Source organism: Ictidomys tridecemlineatus, chromosome 13, assembly GCF_052094955.1.
Source record: "Ictidomys tridecemlineatus isolate mIctTri1 chromosome 13, mIctTri1.hap1, whole genome shotgun sequence".
NCBI classification, from domain to species: Eukaryota; Metazoa; Chordata; class Mammalia; order Rodentia; family Sciuridae; genus Ictidomys; species Ictidomys tridecemlineatus.
Window position 1 is genome coordinate 45,473,477 of NC_135489.1, and position 24,946 is coordinate 45,498,422.

Here is a 24,946-nt window from a genome sequence, read left to right on the forward strand (position 1 = left end):
TTTGCTAATATTCATTTAGAATTTCAATACCCAGGATGAATGATCTACAGTTCTTTGTTTAGTGCTCTTTGGTATCAGAAAAATACTTTACTTGTAGAATCAGCTGAAAATATTCCCATATTTTCTTTGCTCTGGAATTGAGTTCACTTTTAAAAATCACAATTAAAAAATTAATTTAAAATGTTTAAATCACTATCATTAAATATTTTTCTTATTAGGCATTGGTTGTAAAAAAAAAAAAAAAAGACTAAACACCAGTAGATACTTCCAAATTCTAGTACCAACCTTGTAACCAACACATTTGTATCTTAGTAAATAACTTCTACTTATATTCTCAGGGGATGTTGAAATAAATAATTTTATATAAATAAGTGCTCTTCTTGCCTTGTTTTTAGAAATAAGTCTATGTCACCTGTAAAGAGTGCTGGGACATAGTTCACCACACTGTTTTCCTGCATTCAGAACAAACCTTCACAGGTAAGTGGCAACTAAGTTCTGCATCAATTATTTCAGACTCACCAGACTCATCAGTTTTATCTAGAAGGCATAATTAAAAGCTATTTAAATTAAGATCCTAGCACCCACATAAAGCTATGTATTCTTGTCTTAAATCCAAACAACCACATGTGTGTTCTCTGGAGAGACAGAAGACAGAAAAATTAAATATGAAGAGACGCAGTGACTGCAGGTAACGTCTTCCATACAATTAAAAAAAAATCTAAGCTATTCATATTAAGGTATTTAGACCTTAATATCTTTTAAAAACCTTTTGAAAACAAAAATATCAAAACAAATACAAAGACACAAAAACGTCTGAATAATTTTCAGCGCAACAAATTATGCTGGAAGCCTACTGATGATACATTTTGTTGAGATTTTCACTCATAACCAGCCTGCAAGGATTCACTGATAACTACCACCCAGCAAAAGGTTCCTTCTCTAGAGTTGCAAAAAAAAAGTAAAAATGGAGACAAGGCCAAGTGCATCTGGGGACTTGGCCCCGACAGTAGTGCTGAAGGGACATTAAGTTCCAGACTTCCCTGAATCTGTGATTCAAGTTCCATTTCCTGAGCAAGCAGTTTCCTTTTGTAGCACCTCTAAATTATACTTATCATTCAATGATGAGAAAGCTCCCAGACACAAAGGTCTCGGTTCAGACCTACTGGTATTAAAATAATGTTGATAACTCTTAATTCTGCTGGGTTGGAGACTAGAAAGGAAGTAATGCCTCAGGGACAAGTCACAGAACACAACAGTCCCTTCGGTGGGGACAGTGTGCACTGCCCTGCAGCTCTGAAGTGCATCTGCTTCTGAGAACTGTCAATTCTGGCACATAAAGAACTTTGTAGTTTTGTAAAACATGGGCACATTTTTTTTTCTTTTTTTGGTACCAAGGATTGAACTTAGGGGCACACAACCACTAAGCCACTACCCCAGCCCTATTTTGTATTTTATTTAGAGACAGGGTCTCACTGAGTTGTTTAGAGCCTCAGTTTTGCTGAGGCTGGCTTTGACTTGATCCTCCTGCACCACTGGAATTACAGGGCCTAGCTAACATAGGCACATTTAATTCTAAGATTCTCATTTCTGTTGTTGTTGGTACCGGGGATTGAACCTGGGAGTACTTAACTACTGAACCACCTCCCGAGCCCTTTTTTAAATTTTTTATTTTGAGACAGGGTCTCGCTGAGTTGCTTAAGGCCTTGCTAAGTTGCTGAGGCTGGCCTTGAACTTGCGATCCTCTTGCCTCAGCCTCCAAAGCTGCTGAGATTACAGGTGTGCGCCACCACACCCAGTTTTTAAGACGTTTTAAGTAGTAGTTAAGCAAAATGTCTATTAGACTTAGGCAGAATTCATGAGATATTAGTAATAAATGAAATACTTAATGAGTGTGTATGTGTTACAGAGAAGGATAAAAGGTGCAAAAACCCTAATATCCAGGAGGTCCCAAATAGCACTAGACATTAAACCAAATATACAAAGACTCTATAAATACAGTGCTAAATGTGTGTGTGTATCAGAACTTAATTTTCACAAGGTCTTATTTGATCACCCATCAGTGACACCCAGTCTGGCATCAAATATCCTCAAGAAACACCTCTAAGAGTCACAGCTGCCCACTAGTTTAATGAGCCTTGGACAGGTGCAATCTTCCCGTGGGTCTCCCCTGCGCTGTGTGCCACTGGCTTGTCTCTCCAACCTCAGCTCTGGTCTTCCCAGCCACCATCAGACGGAAAGGCTCGGGCAGAGCAGGGCCCTGCACATTGCCACCCCTGGACTCAGGGCACACGGGGCTTCCACCCTGTCTGCACTCTCTCCTGAAAGTGCCATTGCTGTCCCTTTCCCCTGTTTCTTGCTGTGTATTCCACATTGACTTAGTAAACTGTGTGGTTCAAGCCCACTTTAATTTGGCCCAGGAGTCTTACTGTTCTGAGAGCTCTGGTGCCTGCAGGCTACCAGGGCCGATGGGGAGACACTGACCGGCAATGACTGCCAACTATTATGGGTGGAACTGTGTTGCCCCCAAATTTACAGTTAGAATCCACATCCCAGAAGCTCAGAATGTGATCTCATTGGGAAATAAGATTGCTGCAGATGTGATCAGGTAAGTTCAGATGAGGTCCTACTGGAGTCGGGTGGGCCTGGATTCAACCTGTGTAAGAGGGGAAATTCAGACACAACTTTGGCACATACACAGAGAGAGCCACGGGGAGCAGATGAAGGCAGGGGTCAAGGTGACGCTTCCACACACCAAGGACTGGTAAGAACTGCCAGAGAACCACCAAAATCTTGAGAGAAATGGGACAGTTCTACCTTGCAGCCCTGCTGACTCCTTGGCTTTGGACCCTAAGCCCAGGACTGTGATAATAACATAACTGTTGTTTGAGACATATAGTTTGGGGGACTTTGTTACAGCTGCCCTAGAAAATAAATACACCAGCACTCAAATCCTAAACCTCAATGTGATGGTGAATGAAACCCAGGAAGTGGGACCTCACTTCCCACTTTTAGTACCTTAATCTTGTACTTCTGGCCTCCAGGATTGTGAGAAATGATTGCTTATTGTTCAAGCCACCAGGTCAATGGTATTATGTTATAGCAGCCAAACTGATTCAGACAAACCTATGTGTAATTTATCAGCAAGCAAAAGCAGTGGGATGTATGAGAAAGAGCACTGGATTAAGAGAGCCTAAATTCAGGGGCTTCCTTAATCCTACAATAAGAAGGTACACCCGCACATACTTGGACAGACAGGATGAACACATGTGAACAATTAAAAAGTCTAATCAGGAGAAAAACAGGGTGACATGATTACAGGAAGGGAAATCTTCAGCAATAGAAAAGAAATACTTTTATAAACACACAGTATCCATTTGAATTTCCATAGAGTATACAGAATTTGATCAACTGATAGTTAATATGTACGAGAGAATAAATGGCTAAAATAAATACATACTTAAAGGCAATGATGGTATACTTATTCTTTTTTAAGGCATACAATTACAATTACGAAAGCTATGTCATCCTTTAAAACAGAAGAAATTAGAGTGCAAGAACATTTCAAAACCATATTTCATCTAATTTAAGAATTTAACTCAATAACAGGAAGAGAAATACCCTTGAATCAGAAATGTATTCCCGAATTATAGAAGGGATCAGGAATAAATCACACTCATGGTTCAGGCAAGCCAAGAGATGAGAATAGAATAAGATCATTTTTAAAACATCAGTTTACAATCTAAAAAAATAAGAATAATCTAGGCAACCCAGTTTGGGAAGGATGATAAGTTTCATTTCTGAATAAATTAAGTATATTACTATTACAATAATATCAGTACATTAAACATTTCCACAATTAAATGTAATAATAATTCTCAAAATGAAAGTAACATGATGGAAATACAATAAATATTACTCTTGCTTTTATTACACATTTAGAACTTGGGCAAATATATAAGAAATATTTCTGACTCAAAAGTCATCAAATTTGTTTGACTGAATCAATAGTTTATATCCAAAGGAAAAGGATCATATATATATGGAGAAGCACAAAGTATTTTCCAAAGTGGCCATACTCCTTACATTATGGTTCCAATTTGAATGATGGTTCCAATTTCTCTTGCTATTGGCTGTCTCCTTTTCTAAAAAAATTTATTTATTTATTTATTCTAATTAGGTATATATGACAGCACAATGCATCTTGATTCATTGCACACAAATGGAGCACAACTTTTCATTTCTCTGGTTGTACACGATGGGGCGGTCATACATGTACCTAGGTTAATGATGTCCATCTCATTCCACCATCTTTCCTGCCCCCATTCCCCCTGGCCATCTCCTTTTTTATCATAGCCGGCCTGATGGGTGGGAAATAATAACTCACAGTTTGAGTTGCATTTTTAAATGACTTTTGATGCCCAGTATCATTTCATGTGTTTATCAGCCATTTGCAGATTTTCTTTGGCCAAATGTCTCTTCAAATCCTTTATCCAATTTTAAATTGGGTTATTTGTCTTTTTAATCACTGACTTGTAACCACTGCTTACATATTCTGGATTCAAATCATTTATCAGATATATAACCTTTAAATATTTTCTCCCATTCTGAGTTGTCTTTTTACCCTCTTGCTGGTACTGTTTGTAGCACAAGTAGTGCATTTAAAAAAAATTTTTTTTAGATGTTAATGGACTTTTACCTTTTTCATTTATTTATATGTAGTGCTGAGAATCAAACCCAGTGCCTCACACATGCTAGGGAAGCTCTCTACCACTGAGCCACAACCCCATCCAATGAGAAGTGCGTTTTTGATGAAGCAAACTACCTTTTTTTCCCCTTGTGGTCTCTCTGCTTTTGACCTCATGTGTAAAAAACTATTGCTTCAGGCTCACTTCCACAGCACATACACGAAAGTTGGAATGATACAGAAAAGATTAGCGCAGCCCCTGTACAAGGAAGACATGCAACTTTACATGTTCCATATTTTTAGAATTAAGTCAACATATTAAAAGAAATACATGCATCCACATGTTTACAGCAGCACAATTCACAGTAGTCAAGTCATGGTACCAGCCCAGGTGCCCATTAACAGATGAATGATTAAAGAAAAGGTGGCATATATGCACAATGGAGCTTTATTCAGCCATAAAGATGTATTAAAATTATGTCATTTGAAGGCAAATGGATGAATCATGGTAAGAGAAAATAAGCCAAACTCAGAAAGTCAAGGGTTGTGTGTGTCTCCCTCATACATGGAAGCCAGAGAGAAATAATGGGAAAAGAAGCAGAGCTTGGGGGTCCTCATGAAGATAGCAGACAGACCAGTAGGGTAAGGAAAGTGGTTTAGGGCTGGGGTTGTGGCTCAGTGGCAGAGTGCTTGCCTAGCATGCACGAGGCACTGGGTTTGATCCTCAGCACCACATAAATGTAAAATAAAGATATTGTGTCCACCTAAAACTAAAAAAAATAAATAAAATATTTTAAAAAAATAAAACTTTTTTTTAAAAAAAGAAAGGGGTTTAGCTGGAGGGAGGAGGAAAGAGCAAGAGGAGGTACTCGGAATTGAAATTAATCAAATCGCTACTATGTATGTATGAATATGCCACAATGAACCCCACTATTCTGTGAGTATCAACTTAAAAAAAAAAAGAATCTGTTTCCTAAACCAAGAGTTAGCTTTAGATTGTATGCTTAGGTCTATGATCCATTTTGAGTTAATTTTTGTGTATGATGAGATAAAGGTCCAATTACATTCTTTTGCACGTGAATCTGTAGTTGTTCCAACACCCTAAGACTATTTTTGCCCATTGATTTGTCCTGGCGCCCTTGTCAAGTCAATTGACCATAAATACAAGGTTCCTTTCCTGACCCTCATTGATCTACATGTTTATTCTTAAGCCAATGCCACCCTGTCTTGATTACTTTGCAGTAAGTTTTGAGATGAAGAAGTACGAGTCTTCCAACTTTGTTTCATTTCAAGACTGGTTTGATTGTTCTGGGTCCCTTGAGATTAGCATTAGTTTGTCAGTTTCAGAAAAAAAGCAAATTGTAATCCCCCCCACCGCCCCACCCAATGCTGAGAATTGAGCTGAGGGTCTTGTACATACCAAGAAAGCAAGCTCCCTACACTGAGCTAAACCTCCCACCTCATGCTGCAATTTTGACAGGGTCATTCTTGGGATTTTGTATAAGATCCTTAACTCAATGGGGGAGTGAGTAATGCCATCTATTCCGGTTTAGATCTGATGTCCCTCAAAAGTTCACGTGAGATAATGCAAGAAGGTTTAAAGGAGAAATGATTAGGTTATAGCCTTAGCCTAATCAGTGAATTAATACCTGATGGGATTGATTGAGAGGTAACTGGAGGCAGGTAGGGTGTGGCTAGAGGAAAGTGGTTCGTTGGGGGCCATGGCTATGGGGTATATATTTTGTATCTGGAGAGTGGACTCTCTCTCTCTCTGCTTCCTGATAATCAGATAAGCCACTTCTCTCTGCCACACTCTTCCACCATGATACCTTGCCTCATCTCGAGCTCCAGGGAATGAAGCTGGTCTTTATGGACTAAGACCTCTGAAACTGTGAACACTCAAATAAACTCTTCCTCTCCTATAGTTGTTCTGGTCTGTCCCTTTAGTGACAGCAGCAAATAAGCTGTTGAGAGCCACAGGTGAAGGGGCCCCAGCAAACTTCCAGCTGCCAGCTAATGACTGGCTCACAGCGGCCCCAGCAAACTTCTACTGCCAACTGATTGGCTCCTCTGTGGTGATGCTCATTGGGTTGTTTCCCCGCCCTTTCAGACCACAGAGCTGCTCACTGGGGGACTTTTTGTGGCTCTGCCCATGCGACCCAGCCAATCGGCCTCAAGAGCAGGAGGAGTGGGGGAGGTTGGGAGGCTTGTGGGAAGCCGGGGGTGGCAGTTGGGCTCACACAACCTATGGTCCTCAAGCACCCTTCACTGTAAGCATGGTTGAATCCATTAACAACTTGAACATAACACCAGCAGATTGGGCTATGCTTTCTTTAAATTTAGATTCTCGCCCCATGCTAAAACTAAATATTCAAGGACATGAATTTAATGGGCTACTGGATACAGGTGCAGACCTTAGCATCATCTCTCGTCAAGAATGGCCAAAACATTGGCCATTACAACAAGCCACTCAAACGCTTCGAGGCCTAGGAGTGGCGACTATTCCCCATAGAAGTGCAATGGTATTAGATTGGAAGGATCCTGAAGGATGTGAAGGAACTATACAGCCATATGTATTGGATCATCTTCCCGTAAATTTATGGGGATGAGATGTCCTAGATCAATTATGTTTGACATTAACAAATAACATCAAACAAAATGCACCCACTATTATGACTAGACAAGGTTTTAGGAAAGGAAAAAGATTAGAAAAACAAGAACAAGGTATAGCAGCACCAACACAAATAGATCAAGGAACGGACAGACATGGGTTGGATTTTCAGAAGGGGCCACTGAGACAATAAAAATTACTTGGAAATCAGAAAGACCAGTATGGGTTCCTCAGTGGCCCCTGACTAAAGAAAAGATACAAGTAGCCCATAACCTGGTCAAACAACAATTAGCGGAAGGACATATACAACCTTCTGTATCTCCCGATAATACTCCCATTTTTGTCATCAAAAAGAAATCTGGTAAGTGGAGATTATTGCAAGATTTAAGAGCCAATCAGTTGGCAGCTAGAAATTTGCTGGGGCCACCGTGAGCCAATCATCAGCTGGCAGCTGGAAGTTTGCTGGGGCCCCTTCAGCTGTGGGGCCCATAATAAGCTGACTAAAACACCATCTCCTGTGATACTGAGTCTTCTGATCCATGACCTGGGATGTCTTTTTGGTAATATTTTAAAGAAATATCTTTAACCCATTTCAATCTGCATCATTTATGAACATAAAAATAAACAGAAATAAAACAAGGGGCAGACTACAGGAAGTAATGAGTAGTTATACTGTGGCCCACTATTTCTTGAGTGTAATCTCTCATCATTTAGCAGGAGCTACAGAACTGTTCATGCTCTATGATTTTTTTATTGGTATATTATAATTATAATTAATGAGGGTGGGATCCATTGTGCCATATTCATACATGCACATAATACAATTTGATTAATCTCATCCCCTTTCCCTTCCTGCCTCCCTCCCCTGATTTGCTTGATCTACTCTGCTGATCACACTCTTTGATTCTAATAATGATATCTCTGGAGCTATAATCCAAGGGAAGGAACTCAAGGGAAAAAATGAAAACTGTGCAGAGATACATATGGCATCACTTACTATCACAATGAAATATGGGGGGGAAACAACAATCAAATATCCCAACAGTAATTTCCTAGGAAGAGGAAAATACCAGAATTAGCACAACAGCAATCTAAATAGTCTGTCTGCATAACAGTTATTTATAATAACTGTGAATTTATATAAACATTAGCTTTCTAAACAAATGCTTAGTCTTGTATGTATATTAAAGGCCACAAAATAATATAAAAATAAACAGCTTAAATTAAAACAAAACTTAATCACTACAGGGCTATTTTTAGGAAGTTGCTTAGCATCTTAAACTATTATTTATGTGTTTTGGGATGGGACAATCTCCTTGTCACCTGTAGCATGCAGGACATGCTGTGACAACCCACCCATATGCAATTCAGCACTAATGTTGCTGAGAAGCAAAATGGGTTTAGCAACATTGCTCTCAAGGACACCAAGCAATGGCTTAAGTCTCCGACCCTTACGGGTAGGACAATCATTGATGTAGGCAAAGGAAGCTCATCCGCTTAGGCACACTTAGTAAGCTTAGGGATAAAAATCAACATTAACCGTCTACTTGCTTTTCAAACCCACAGCCTGTAAAGATAGGGTTAAAAGAAAGGCAAGTGCATTCTACTTATTAGCATATGTGAGTGAACAGCCATTAAATCACACAATATGGATCTATCTCACTGGAAAGTGAAGACAAATACATCCTCCATCTCCCCTACACCAGATTAAATCAATCTCTCATTTTTTTTTTCTGTATGTCTAAGAATAAATGGCAACCCTATTTTTTTGGTGCCTCAAGTAATTAAGAGAACCACACAGGATGGAGGAAGAGGAGGAGACTACAATTAACAGAACTTCAGGGAATTATTTCTCTTCCCGCGGTAGCCTTTTTCCTGATTCTATAAATAACAACATTACATCATGCTGACGAGGCATGCTGTTCAAACACAAGAGCCAGGGTTGCCCTTCAACAGAGCAAAGAAACGCTGCTACCAGAAGGCACAAGGAGAGAGGCTAGGCCCTCTGCATGTGGGCCCTACTGCACTGGCCCTTACTCCCCATGTCCCCTGCAGCCTCCCTTATCTGATGAATGAATCACCACAGAAATCGAGAGCCACTTTTCCATCCCTGCCATATTATGAATGGATATACTACAGGGCAACACAGACTTCCACTTATTTTAGAGGCACCAACAATAAACGTAATTTTATCTTAATAAAAATACAGAATGAAAGCTCTACAGCCAGCTTTTAAAAAGTCCCAGTTTTCAAAGTTCTCCCAGTTGATAACCTCTAACAACATAATGGGTGGGACAGAAGGTGCAAAGACAGTGTGCGGGCACACTGGGTTGGATTCTCAACACCACATAAAAATAAACAGAATAAAGGCATGCTGTCCACTTACAACTACAAAATAAATAAATAAATAAATAAATAAATAAATAAATAAATAAATAAAATTTAAATTTAAAAAAGAGTGCTCAAAATGTTTGCATAATAGCAACTTCATTAGACTATGTTCATTAACTTTACAAGGACTTTCATTTATGCAAATATTTGAGCATTTTTTTACAGATAGACTAATATTAAAAATTAGTTACATCACTAAGTTGCCTCACCATAAAAATATATATGAGAGTATAAATACACATAGAACCAAATATATATACACATTTGCTTAAATGCTTAGTACGACTAACAATGGTCACACGGTTACTTGCGAAAGATGGGCAAATTTGTATTGCTTAAAGAAAACAAGGAGACCAGAGAGAAATAAAAATACTTGATCAAAATGTAGACTTTGTCCCTAATACTTAAAGACAATCATTATATATTGATGAGCTTAGTATTACATGGGTTTAATTGGATGAGAAATAAAAAATTTCTCATCCAATAAAAATTAAAAATTCAAAACTCTATCTACAAATTCACATTTTAAGATTAAGGGTACTATACTATCCATATGTTAACTTCCTAATAGCTCTTTGCATTAATGGAAACATCAACGAAAAGTAAATACCTACGTAGTTCCTGGAGTCCCCATAGCTACCTGCATACCCATTTTTCCAATCAGAGGCCTACAAATGCTTTCTCCCCAAAAGAAAAATGTGATACCCTACTTCCCAGGCTTATGGGCTCAATGTGACTAACAACACCCGGTCACTTACATAGCATCCACCATATGCTAGGCACTGTCTCATTCACCACAGCACGACACAGGTCAGATGGCAGGAGCCAGGGAGACAGAATAAGTAGTAAGGGCAACACCAGTGGGTGGAGAAGGTTGAAAGTGCAGGGAATTCTTTCTGCAGTCTGGCAACAACTCCTGTACACACCAGCTCAGGAGCAAGACCATCACTGAGGGGTAGAACTATACCACAGCATCAAGAGAGATCACCATGGCAAAGTCCAGTGAAGCCACTACAAGGAGGTTTATGTAAGTGGCAGGAGGCACAGATCTGTTAAAGAAATCATCCTCCCATAAGGATTCCAAATAGTCTCAAACAAGGGAAGGAAAAATATGTTTGTTTGTTTTTTTAAAAAAAGCTGTTCGTGAAATGAAAAGAGAAAAGTGGGAAGCAGCACATGACTCACAATAGTGAGTATAGCAGAGTGGAAATGGATTTGTGCCTATTGAGCTAAACACTCTAGACGGAGAGAAGCTTTATTCCAGAGCAGCTGTTCAAACAGTTGAGTGGATTCTGTGTGATTTCTTCAGTGATTTTGTGCACTGAAGAGACTAAGATAGTGTCGTAGGCTACACCTGCTTAAACTGGAGCCGGAGACCACATTCTGTGTCCATTGATAAAAGTCCCCATGGGGTCCAATCACTCCTCTAAATGCTTGCTGACAAGGAAAAAAGGCTCTTTGGAAGCAAATTCATCCCCAGAGCCCTATGTTTACAAAATCAGAGGCAGGGCTTTAGAGGCATTACAAAAAGCCCTGGACTAGAGAATCTCCCTGGGCAGAGATTCTCACCTGCAAAGGAAGGGTGCCACAGTCTTCCTACTTGGGAAGACTCGTGAAAGGCCAGTGTCTGGGTACCCTGAGGAGAATAACAACAATCGAACTTCAAGAAAGCCCTAAAACCCATTCATCCTTTGGGCTTTGGGGAAGAGACCAACAGAAACACTCCTCACATTTTGCTAAGCCCTGGAGCTCCCACAAAAGAGCAGTCCCAGATCTCATGTCCTTTCTCTTCAAACCAAATACCAGTCAAGTGAGCAAGCTGCTTCACAGGGACACAGTTCCAGCATCTACCACCTGCGCTCTGGTTGCAGTTGTCTACTCTTGAAGAGAAGGAATTCTTGCTAAGAGCCACAGGGAGGACCATGTATCCCCCAAACCGTAGTTACGAGAAGGCTTTGTGGAGTCGTGGCTCCCTTATTTCTAGAACCATTCAGACAACAATGAACAATCACTTACTCTTAGTGTTATTCCACCCCTTGCAGGAAAGAATTGTGGCACAAACTAAAACGATGTCACATTTTAAGAATTTTTTGGGGGGAGGGGCAGTTTTTAATTGAACTGTAAGTTAAGCATTTTCATTTTAAAATGAGAAAAATTAACGCAGTGCAAGCAGAACAAAATATAAATCCTGATTTTGGCACGCCTATTTACCAACTTCAAAGCACCCTACAAAATCTTCATTCATCAGAGGAGTAAAGGAAGAGATTTCTAATAAATACCTAATGTCATGATGCCGAGGGCTGCGGTGCACACAACTGTAATTTTTTGGTTCTCATCCCCAGTCAGCAAAGATCTGTTGAACACCAAATCTAGGATAGGCTGGGTATCCCTTACCTGAAGTGCTTGAGACCAAAGTGTTTTGAGTTTTGAATTTCAAGTTTGGGAAAGTTTATGTTAATGTATATGTGTGAATGCATGCACATGTGTGAATACACACATGTGTATATGCACAATTTAAGCAGGTGCAGCCTATGACACTAGCTTAGTTTCTTTTTTTTTTAAAGAGAGAGAGAGAGAGAGAGAGAGAGAGAGAGAGAGAGAATTTTTTAATATTTATTTTGTAGTTTTCAGTGGACACAACATCTTTGTTTGTATGTGGTGCTGAGGATCGAACCGGGGCTGCACGCATGCCAGGCGAGCGCACTACTGCTTGAGCCACATCCCCAGCCCCTAGCTTAGTTTCTTTTTCTTTTTTTTAGAGAGAGAGAGAGAGAGAGAATTTTTTAATATTTATTTTGTAGTTTTCGGTGGACACAACATCTTTGCTTGTATGTGGTGCTGAGGATCGAACCCAGACTGCACGCATGCCAGGCCAGCACGCTACTGCTTGAGCCATATCCCCAGCCCCTAGCTTAGTTTCTTTAGTGGACAAAATCACACGAGGTATCTTGGGGATGGGACCCAAGTCCAAACACAAGGTTCGTGTACGTTTCATATCTACCTTATACACACAGCCTGAAGGTAATGATATGATACTTTTCGTGCTCCTATATCTTGACTACCTACCCATCACATGAGGTGAGGTGTGAAATTTTCCATGTGCAGCATTGTACTGATGTCCAACATGTTTCATGTTTTGGAGCATTTCAGATTTTGGATGTTTGGATTAAGGATGAGCAACCTGTACTATGATATTCATCGCTACTCAAAATATATGTATGTGTTTGTATACACATTAATATGTCACAGGAATGCAGTGCCAGGCACAGTAGCACAAGCCTGAAATCCCATAGACTCAGGAGGCTGAGGCAGGAGGATCGCAAGTTCAAAGCCAGCCTCAGCAACTTAGTGAGGCCCCAAGCAACTTGATGAGACCCTGTCTCTAAATAAAATATTAAAAAGGGCTGGGATGTGGTTCAGTGGTTAAGTGCCCCTGGTACAAAAAAAATGTATGTTTGACCTTTAAAAAATTTAAATCTAAGAAAGAACTCACCCTACACTCAACTTTCATTTCAGAAATGTTCACTGGAGTGAGAGGCTTAGTCAGTTCAAAATTTCCTTTTGCATCATAGTTCCTCTTGCACAAACTCTAGGGTGTAAGAAACTTTGAGAACCTGGACATATTTCCTTACAAGTAGGGCCACAACATGGAGTTTGAAAAAAAAAGGAGACTAACTAATAGCCCTGACTACATAAGAGATGGGTCAGAACTATGCTGCTTAGAGCAAGAGAAAAAGAGGGAGAAATACAACCACAGACTTAAAAAGCTGAATGCAAAGAAAAAGAGTCTCAAGATAATCAGAAGAAAAATAACTTGGACATAGATTTAAATAAACAGATCCTAGTGAGTTTTCTGTACTATGTTCCAATTATAAACTATTAGTATAACCTCTAAAATATACCTTCGTGTGTGTGTGTGGGGGTGCGTGTATAACTATGAGGTAGTAGCTACCAAAGAGCAGTAAAATGCAGGAAAGTTCACAAGTGTTCTTTACATTACTTTAGGGTCTTCTTTAAACTACTTTCAAAATAGATGAGAATGCAAATGGTGTAGCTAATTTATAGAAAATAAACAGAAGCAAAGTAGCTAATAGGAACATATGTCAAAAGAAAAAGATTAATGGGACTAACTCTTGACAGTGTCCATTGATGTTGTCGTGAAGCTAGGAATTACAGCTAGAGGTCTGGAAAGGAAGCTTTCTTTAGTAGTGCAGGTGCACTAAGGTAACTTCTCACCAGCTACTGACCTCAGTGCCTACATTAACATGGGACTAACTTGTAATCAAAGCCCCCCTAAATAGTATGGCCACCATGACAGCTCTGGAGAGGACCACTGCCTGACATGAAGGAGGAGTTGAACACCTGATTGGCAAAGAGTACAGTGGTCCCCAGCTCTCCTGGTCAACATTAAACAGTAACAAACTTGGAGACAGTGTAGTCTCCTGTGTCGTTCTCTGCATGGACACAGCCCACTCTCTCTCCAGAGGTTCTCTGCTTGAGCCTCACTTTGCTTTTACTTTACTTTCACCTCAATTTCCCTTATAATAGAGTTTTCTTCCTTGGATCTTGGTGTCTGACTTTAAATTTTCTTTCATTGGAACACAAAAATGGAGGTTTGGAATTTCAGCTCCCTGCTTTCCTGTGACATATTTATGTGTATACAAATACACACATACATAGAAAGGACTTGGAAAATTAGAGAATTGCTCTGCAGAGTCTTCACATTTAAGGAGTCACTTCATGAAACTACCCGCCACTATGCACCCACCCCACTCCACAAAAAAGAGCCATCTTTATGCCTGTGACATCATTCCTCAGGAAAAAAAAATCTCCAAAAGTATTTCTGGGGTTTGCTAGGGGCCGACTCTGGCAGAGTGCCTCAGTAACAGGATGTTAAAACCTCAAATTGGGGGACCCAACATGGCGGCCGGCGAGGAGGCAGCACTTTCAATACCTCCACAGTAACGGGATCAGAGAGACCCATTAATACGCCTAGATTCTACCTGCTGAGAAACTTCTAGCAACATTCCGCTGAAAGGAGACTTGCCGGGAATTAGTAAGTTTATTGGAGGTGTCAGTTTGTGAATCTCGGCCACGCGGCGCAGGGGTCCAGTCCTGCAGGCCGCCACTGCCGCCCAATGGCTGCTGCCCGCCCCTTGCGGCGAACGTTCAAACAGCCCCCGGCGGCCTGGCACTGAGAACGACCCGGGCCCTGCCCTGCTCGAGTGAACAGCTCCCACCCACCCGGCTCTGCGAACAGCCCCGCCCGCCCGGCTCAGGAGGCGACATGAAGGGAATGTTGCCAAGACTTTATGAAATAGCGAACTGGGAACTAAAACCAGAGATTGAGTCAGACCAGAGACAAGCCAGTCCCACCCCTCCCTTTGGATACTCCGGCAAGGAGCCAGGGGTCCAGCATAGCAGAGAGGGTAAGTCACCAGAGTTCGGCCAACGAGATTCCTTCCCAGCGGAATCTACTTTAGCAGGTGTGTGACTCCCACCCACACCAGATACAAACAACCGGGAAACTTCAAAAATCTCTCCATGGGCCAAGGGACTCCCGACCCCCAACTCCCCCTACCGCCAGCGGAGTGACCATGATTGTAGGGGCTGAGGGTAGCACAGGGGATTCTCGACCCCCAGCTCACATTACCACCAGTGGCCACACCCAAGGTCTTCGCCGCCAGCTTCCGGGGGCGTGCCCACCAAAGGGGTCCGGGAAAATTAAACTATTGACTCCCAGACCACAGCTCCACAGCACTGTGGCTTAGGTGAATGATAGAGAGGGTGCTCAGTCGTTCGGGAAATAGGGCACGCAGTGGGGCTGAAAGTGTAACCAGATCCTTGGGGAACCGCCTCTGGTGAGCAGGACCTGGCTGGCTGGCAGGAGGAAGGAGGGTAAGGGCCAGAGAAGTGAAAGGGCTCTGGACTAACAGGATTGAGAGACTCCCAGGAGCCGCCTTACAGGGATTGCTGTCGACACATAGAGGGCAAAACTCAGCTCGGAGGGCACAGCTCTGCCTACGGGAAGAGAAGAAAATGGATCTCTAAGACCTAAATTAATTTCTTATTTTATTTTATTCTATTTTTTCTCTCTCCCCTTTTCCTTTCCTCTTTCCCCTTTCAAGTTTTATTGTTCTTTCCATTCTCCTCTATTCTATCTATCTCCCTCTCCTTTTTTCTTTTTAAGAGCACCTTCCTTCCCCTTCCCCCCAACTTTCATCCCAAGCATTACATCCTCCATTACGTGTAACTGTCTAAATGCAAATAGGTGAATGTCTCGAGACTGTCCATAGGGCTCCTAAATAACTAGCTACTACCAACACCCTGATCCAATCGATGGTTAGTATCCTCCTTCAGTAGAGCAACCTTCTAAAGTAGCCAAGACATACTAACCCTTATACCTTCATAGCACCTAACCTAAACATAAAGTCCTAAGAACAAACAACAAATCACTATATGCATACAGAATCCGGAAGCCCTTTATAAACTGAATGCATCAGCTTTAAAGTACAATAAAGCCCAACATCTCTAGGCATAATCTCCCACCACAAAGGAGAGACAACAGAGATATACAAAGCCAAAACAAATTTAGAGGAGAAAGCAAAAACACAGCAGTCAAACAGAGCTGGAAAGTAACGTGAACATCATGAAAAAATAAGGGAAAAAAGGAGTACAAACAATGCAGGACAACTTAAATCTACAGGAGGACCTAGAAGCATCAGAAGCATGGATAGGGAAAGAACTCAAGGCATACCTAACTCAGATGGAAAGGAATATTAGAGAAGACATGAGACAGCAAGTCCAAGCAATAAAAGTATATTTTGAAAATGAATTAAACAAACAAATTCAAATAGCAAAGAACGAGCTTTACCAGGAGATAGAGATCTTAAAAAAAATCAAACAGTAATCCTAGAAATGCAGGAAACTATAAATCAAATTAAAAATTCAAACAAAAATATTACAAATAGACTAGATCAAGTAGAAGTCAGAACATCAGATAATGAAGACAAAGTTTATCAACTTGAAAAGAATATAGTCAACACAGAAAATAAAATTAAATAAAATTAAATCCATGAGCAATCTATTCAAGAAATATGGGATGTCATAAAAAAACCAAATTTGAGAGTCATCGGGATAGAAGAAGGCATTGAGATTCAAACCAAAGGAATGGACAACATATTAAATGAAATAATTATAGAAAACTTCCCAGAGATGAAAGATGGAATGGATTGCCAAATCCTGGAAGCCTACAGGACCCCAAACATTCAAAACCATAATAGACCAACTCCAAGACATATAATTATGAAGATGGCCAACATACAGAACAAGGAGAGAATATTAAAGCTACGAGAGAAAGGAGGCAGGTTACATTCAGGGGTAAAACAATTAGGTTAATGACTGATTTTTCATCACAGACTTTGAAAGTGAGAAGATCCTGGAACAGTGTATTTCAAACGCTGAAAAATAATGGATTCCAACCAAGAATACTGTATCCAGCAAAATTAAGCTTCAGATTTGACAATAAAATTAAAATCTTTCACGATAAACAAAAGCTAAAAGAATTTGCAGCCAGAAAACCAGCACTGCAAAGCATTTTGAGCAAAATACTACAAGAAGAGGAATTGAAAAATAGTGCCAAAACTAACAGCAGGAGGTATCTCAGTAAAGGGGGAGGAAAATAACCAAAAAGTAAAAACTAGCCAAACTAAAATAAATAAATAAATAAACATGACTGGAAGTACAAATCATATTTCAATTGTAACATTAAATGTTAATGGCCTAAACTCACCAATCAAGAGACATAAGCTAGTAACCTGGATCAAAAAAACGAATCCAACAATATGCTGCCTTCAGGAGACTCATATGATAGGAAAAGACATACACAGGCTGAAGGTAAAAGGTTGGGAAAAATCATACCACTCACATGGCCCTCGGAAGCAAGCAGGAGTGCCCATACTCATATCAAATAAAATCAACTTCAAACCTAAGTTAATCAAAAGGGATAAAGAAGGACACTATATACTGTTAAAAGGAACCATCCACCAACAAGACATAACAATTATCAATTTGTATGCACCAAACAATGGTGCTGCAACGTTCATAAAACAAACTCTCCTCAAGTTCAAGAGTCAAATAGACCACAACACAATGATTATGGGTGACTTCAACACACTGCTCTCACCATTAGACAGATCCTCCAGACAAAAGCTGAATAAAGAAACTATAGAACTCAATAACACAATCAATAACCTAGACTTAACTGACATATATAGAATATATCGACCATCATCAAGTGGATACACGTTCTTCTCAGCAGCACATGGATCTTACTCAAAGATAGATCATATATTATGCCATAGGGCGACTCTTAGTAAATATAAAGGTGTGGAGATAATACCATGCACCATATCTGATCATAATGGAATGAAACTGGAAATCAATGATAAAAGAAGGAAGGAAAATTCCTGCATCACATGGAAAATAAACAATATGTTACTGAATGATCAATGGGTTACAGAAGACATAAAGGAGGAAATCAAAAAATTCTTAGAGATAAACGACAATACAGACACAACATACCGGAATCTATGGGACACAATGAAAGCAGTTTTAAGAGGGAAATTCATTTCCTGGAGTTCATTCCTCAAGAAAAGAGAAAACCAAAAAATAAATGAACTCACACTACATCTCAAAACCCTAGAAAAGGAAAAACAAAACAACAGCAAATATAACAGAAGACAAGAAATAATTAAAATCAGAGAGGAAATCAACAAAATTGAAACAAAAAAACCATTGAAAAAATTGATAAAACTAAAAGTTGGTTCTTTGAAAAAATAAATAAGATCGACAGACCCTTAGCCATGCTAACAAAGAGAAGAGAGAAAACTCAAATTACTAACATACGGGATGAAAAAGGCAATATCACAACAGACACTACAGAAATACAGAAGATAATTAGAAAGTATTTTGAAACCCTATATTCTAATAAAATAGAAGACAGTGAAGATATCGATAAATTTCTTAAGTCATATGATCTGCTCAGATTGAGTCAGGAAGACACACACAATTTAAACAGACCAATAACAAAGGAAGAAATAGAAGAAGCTATCAAAAGACTACCAACCAAGAAAAGCCCTGGACCAGATGGGTATACAGCGGAGTTTTACAAAACCTTCAAAGAAGAATTAATACCAATACTTTTCAAGCTATTTCAAGAAATAGAAAAAGAAGGAGCTCTTCCAAACTCATTCTATGAGGCCAACATCACCCCGATCCCGAAACCAGACAAAGACACTGCAAAGAAAGAAAACTATAGACCAATACCTCTAATGAACATAGATGCAAAAATTCTCAGTAAAATCCTGGCGAATCGAATACAAAAGCATATCAAAAATATTGTGCACCATGATCAAGTAGGATTCATCCCTGGGATGCAAGGCTGGTTCAATATACGGAAATCAATAAATGTTATTCACCACATCAATAGACTTAAAGATAAGAACCATATGATCGTCTCAATAGATGCAGAAAAAGCATTCGGCAAAGTACAGCATTCCTTTATGTTCAAAACACTAGAAAAACTAGGGATAACAGGAACTTACCTCAACATTGTAAAAGCTATATATGCTAAGCCTCAGGCTAGCATCATTCTAAATGGAGAAAAACTGAAGGCATTCCCTCTAAAATCTGGAACAAGACAGGGATGCCCTCTCTCACCACTTCTATGCAATTTAGTTCTTGAAATACTAGCCAGAGCAATTAGACAGACAAAAGAAATTAAAGGCATAAAAATAGGAAATGAAGAACTTAAAATATCACTATTTATGGGCGACATGATCCTATACCTAGAAGACCCAAAAGGGTCTACAAAGAAACTACTAGAACTAATAAATGAATTCAGCAAAGTGGCAGGATATAAAATCAACACACATAAATCAAAGGCATTCCTGTATATCAGCGACAAAACTTCTGAAATGGAAATGAGGAAAACCACCCCATTCACAATATCCTCAAAAAAAATAAAATACTTGGGAATTAACCTAACCAAAGAGGTGAAAGATTTATACAATGAAAACTACAGAACCCTAAAGAGAGAGATAGAAGAAGATCTTAGAAGATGGAAAAATATACCCTGTTCATGGATAGGCAGAACCAACATCATCAAAATGGCAATATTACCCAAAGTTCTCTACAGGTTTAATGCAATGCCAATCAAAATACCAACAGCATTTCTTGTAGAAATAGATAAAGCTATCATGAAATTCATATGGAAAAATAAAAGACCCAGAATAGCAAAAGCAATTCTAAGCAGGAAGTGTGAATCTGGAGGTATAGCGATACCATAGTTCAAACTGTACTACAAAGCAATAGTAACAAAAACAGCATGATACTGGTACCAAAATAGGCAGGTGGACCAATGGTACAGAATAGAGGACACAGAAACCAATCCACAAAATTACAACTTTCTTATATTTGATAAAGGGGCTAAAAGCTTGCAATGGAGGAAGGATAGCATCTTCAACAAATGGTGTTGGGAAAACTGGAAATGCATATGCAACAAAATGAAGCTGAACCCCTTTCTCTCGCCATGCACAAAGGTTAACTCAAAATGGATCAAAGAGCTTGATATCAAATCAGAGACTCTGCACCTGATAGAAGAAAAAGTTGGCTCTGATCTACATATTGTGGGGTCGGGCTCCAAATTCCTTAATAGGATGCCCATAGCCCAAGAGTTAAATACAAGAATAAACAAATAGGACTTACATAAACTAAAAAGTTTTTTTCTCAGCAAGAGAAACAATAAGAGAGGTAAATAGGGAACCTACATCGTGGGAACAAATTTTTACTCCTCACACTTCAGATAGAGCCCTAATATCCAGAATATACAAAGAACTCAAAAAATTAAACAATAAGATAACCAAAAATAACCCAATCAAAAAATGGGCCAAGGACCTGAACAGACACTTCAGACACTTCTCAAAGGAGGACATACAATCAATCAATAAGTACATGAAAAAATGCTCACCATCTCTAGCAGTCAGAGAAATGCAAATCAAAACCACCCTAAGATACCATCTCACTCCAGTAAGATTGGCAGCCATTGTGAAGTCAAACAACAATAAGTGCTGGCGAGGATGTGGGGAAAAGGGTACACTTGTACACTGCTGGTGGGACTGTAAATTGGTACGGCCAATATGGAAAGCAGTATGGAGATTCCTGGGAAAGCTGGGAATGGACCCACCATTTGACCCAGCTATCGCCCTTCTCGGACTATTCCCTGAGGACCTTAAAAGAGCATACTATAGGGATACTGCCACATCAATGATCATAGCAGCACAATTCACAATAGCTAGACTCTGGAATCAACCGAGATGCCCTTCAATAGATGAATGGATAAAAAAATGTGGCATTTATACACAATGGAGTATTATGCAGCACTAAAAAACGACAAAATCATGGAATTTGCAGGAAAATGGATGGCATTAGAGGAGATTATGCTAAGTGAAGCTAGCCAATCCTTAAAAAACATATGCCAAATGTCTTCTTTGATATAAGGAGAGCAACTAAGAACAGAGCAGGGAGGAAGAGCAGGAGGAAAAGACTAACATTAAACAGAGACGAGTGGTGGGAGGGAAAGGGAGAGAGAAGGGAAACTGTATGGAAATGGAAGGAGACCCTCATTGTTACACAAAATTACATATAAGAGATGGTGAGGGGAAAGGGGAAAAAAACAAGGGAGAGAATTGAATAACATCAGATGGGGTAGAGAGGGAAGATGGGAGGGAAGGGGAGGGGGGAGAGTAGGGGATAGGAAAGGTAGCAGAATACAACAGTTACTAATATGGCATTATGCAAAAATGTGGATGTGTAACCGATGTGATTCTGCAACTTGTATTTGGGGTAAAAATGGGAGTTCATAACCCACCTGAATCAAATGTATGAAAGATGATATGTCATGAGCTATGTAATATTTTGAACAACCAATAAAAATAAATAAATAAAACCTCAAATTGATTCACTGCTGCTAACTGGTAAGAAAATGGGTGGGGCATGTAGTCTAACAGCCACTTTCTTTCATGTGGATGATGAATCTCTTCTATTTTCATTTTTCTACAAACCTTCATGCCTCTGAGCAAGCAGATAAAGATGCAAAGGAGAAGTGGAACTCAGCAAAAGCCAGGGTATATTTTGGCTTTGGAGTGGGACAACCGGGGCTCCCTTGCTGAGGAAGCTCAGGGCATTACTGGCAACCCTTCAGACCCCTGTGTTTCTTTTCTTTAACAGGCAGATGACAGTCTTGTATCTATGCACAGGGTTGTTCTGAGAAGCGAATGGGATAGTGTGTGTACCGCTCTTGGCACGGTACCTAGCCAAAGGAAGCACATGAAAATCTGACAAAAGCTACTGTGATTTCAAAGCTGATGTTATCCTGACATTTAAGGCAGTGAAACTTTTATATAAATTGTTAGCTAGGATCAAAATTTAGAAATAGATTGTTAGTAAGTCAGAGAGGGAAAAAATTGTATTTTGTGTTCTAAATCTAAGAGATCTAATAACGCTCACATGCCTTATGCTTCGAGTACACCAATCATGTCTCATAACCAGTGAGGAACGTCACCCTTGCTTTGCCCACGTCCCCTGAACAGAAGGTAACTGACTAACATCCTGGGTTCCTGGAAGAGTCTTCCTTAGCAATAATACAATGAAAGGCAAACAAACAAAATGTTCCTGGGCCTAGGACATTGTGGCTCATCAATACTGGCCCCCAAGCAGATAGATAGAGGAGTTTTGATCATCAGAAGCTTTATTTTAAAAAGACGAGGAAGGTACGGTACCTCTAATCGTTGGATCCGACCCTTGAAAAACATAAAGAGGGAAGAATTTGGATATGCAGATTCTTTTTTGAGAAGAATTTCCTTCGCTTCATCCAGGCCCGCTCTGTTATCACTGCCATCCAAGGCGAAAAATGGGCGAACCACAGTGTGATACCAGAGTAGAGCTAATCTGCAGAGGGAGAAAGCAGGGACACTGAACAACAGAATTTCCCTTGGACTGTTTCTGTTTTTTGTTTTGTTTTTTTAATCAGTATGTGTTCTTTTACTACACCCCCCCCAAAAGAAACTTACTATGTAATATAAAATAATATCAGAGCACATTTCCCCCATCTTAATGCTTTCAATATTGGGGAAATCGCTACTTCAGCACAAATTATAAATCAGCATATTCCCCCCTTTCATCAGATCAGGGGAGAGGGCAATAGAAGCATTTAGCCTTCTAGATGGATGGATGGCTGAAGATATGACATGTACATTTCTGAATTCCATACCTCAGTCATCAGTGGCCACATTAGGAACCATAACCTGTCACCATGAATTTATTGTCCTCTCTTAATAGAAGCTTTCACTTTTTGCGAAAGGAAAATGTGGCTTTCTCTTGTGTTCACAAAAGTTAGGATACCAACCTCAGAATCCAAATTTATTAAAGAAGAATCCACAGTCACAAATATTGTCACATTGCATTGAAATAAGTGAGAGGAACAGATTAATGGCCCTTTCTCCAGCCCTCAAAGATGTTCAATTTAAACACACACACACACACACACACACACACACACTCACACACACTCACGCACACACAAATAAATTATTTAAAATTCCCTTACTTCAAACTCATGAAAGAGAAATGTCATGTTAAATTTAGGCAAACAGAACAGAGTCCTTAAGATCTGCTATAATGAACAGATAAAAATGTCTAGCCAGCATGGCAAATATTTTTATGTAAATGTAAGCTTCCAGTGTGCTCATAAATTCTATCACAGAGATCATACTAATCTAAATTAAATTAAAATGTATTCATTTATTTCTCAGAAATAAGTATGAAATAATATTAAGATATAAACAGAGAAATAGATAAAGCTATCAATCTGTTAATTCAAATTAATAAAGGACCACTGTGTAATTTAATGAGTTTGGGGAGGCACAAATATTTTCAAATGAAAAATAATCATTTTTAAGTAACTTCCAACAGATTAAGAGCTATCATCCAAATTCCTCAATACTCACATGAGTAAAAATACATCCAACTAAGGTCCGCTGTGATATCAACATTCTGTTTGGAAAATTTTGACAAGTGGCATCATATCAGACAAAGAACACCTGGTGTTTGGTAAAACTGTTCAAATTGCAGGTTGACTTGTCATTGAAGTTTACACTGAGCAACATAAAATGACTCAATAGAGCAGAATAGCACAAAATATCCAAGTCACACAAGGGACCAACAGACCAGCTAGAACCATGAAGGAAAATTATCCAATAAGAAGATTCTTTATAGGAATCAAAATTTCTAAGCCACAGAAAAGGCTTATCAAATTTGTACCTCTTGAGTTAAAAAAAAATCAGGATTGTGCATCTTTGTGACTGTGGTCAAAGTCACAACATTGGCTTATAAAATTAGTGGAGAGTAAACGATAAGGTCGCTTTACCTATTTAAAATACAGGACCCCATAACTACCGCCACCAGCACAGAGCGCTGTGCTTGGTGCTGCATTCAAAGACCTTGTAAGGCACAGCATCGCGTCAACCAACCCGTATTTTTCCTGAAGTTTCCTTTAAAGATTTTGCTTGTCGGTTACTTACTTTCAACACTACATTATCTACCAAAGCATTGCAATATAGCTACTCACGTAGCTAAAGGGGCCTTCATGTCCTTACTTTCGCTTGCATACATCAGTGAAGAAAGCCCCTGCAGGCGGTCTCCAGGAAACCCCAGCAGATTGATGATTTTGAGCAGGTTTGGGGGCACCATGGATATGCAAAGGTGAAAAAGGCCATATCCAAAGCTAACAGCACCTTTCAGTCTGTTTAGGGACTCCTCAGTCACCCCTTCAGCCACAATGTGATTATCATTTGCAGTGTCAGAAGTCGAAGGCTCTTCAGTTAGCTTCTTCTGATACAGCTCCTGAAGGGCATTGATGTCCAGATAGCATTTATTGTAAATCTTCCAGGCTTTCCTAAGGATCCACCCACCTTTTATGTAAGCTATAAAGAGAAGGAGAGAAAAGCATTTGAAAAACCGGCCTTAGAAACAATTTTTGCATTCACACAATAAAAGATATTGGAAAACAACCTAAAAATCAAGCAGAATTGATTAAACACATTAAAATTATTAGCTATCATTGCATCTAGTCTTCTTTTTTATTTTTTCTTAAATATTTTTAGCTGTAGTTGGTCAAAGTACCTTTATTTTATTTTTTTATT

At 39.5% G+C, this 24,946-nt stretch overlaps 1 protein-coding gene and 1 non-coding gene across 2 annotated transcripts in view; one reads left to right on the plus strand and one right to left on the minus strand.

Annotated features, from left to right (window-relative positions):
• Positions 1-24,946, minus strand: part of Ttc39c (tetratricopeptide repeat domain 39C) — a 102,353-nt gene that overhangs the window by 23,057 nt on the left and 54,350 nt on the right. The window contains exons 5-6 of the mRNA XM_078030245.1: positions 24,373-24,727; positions 22,526-22,694 (exon numbers count right to left, since the gene is read on the minus strand). Of these exons, the coding sequence (XP_077886371.1) occupies positions 22,526-22,694; positions 24,373-24,727 (524 nt within the window). The remainder of the gene's footprint in view (positions 1-22,525; positions 22,695-24,372; positions 24,728-24,946) is intronic.
• LOC120886688 (U6 spliceosomal RNA) lies at positions 4,884-4,985 on the plus strand. The gene has a single exon (XR_005729767.2). It is a non-coding gene; the product is annotated as a U6 spliceosomal RNA (small nuclear RNA).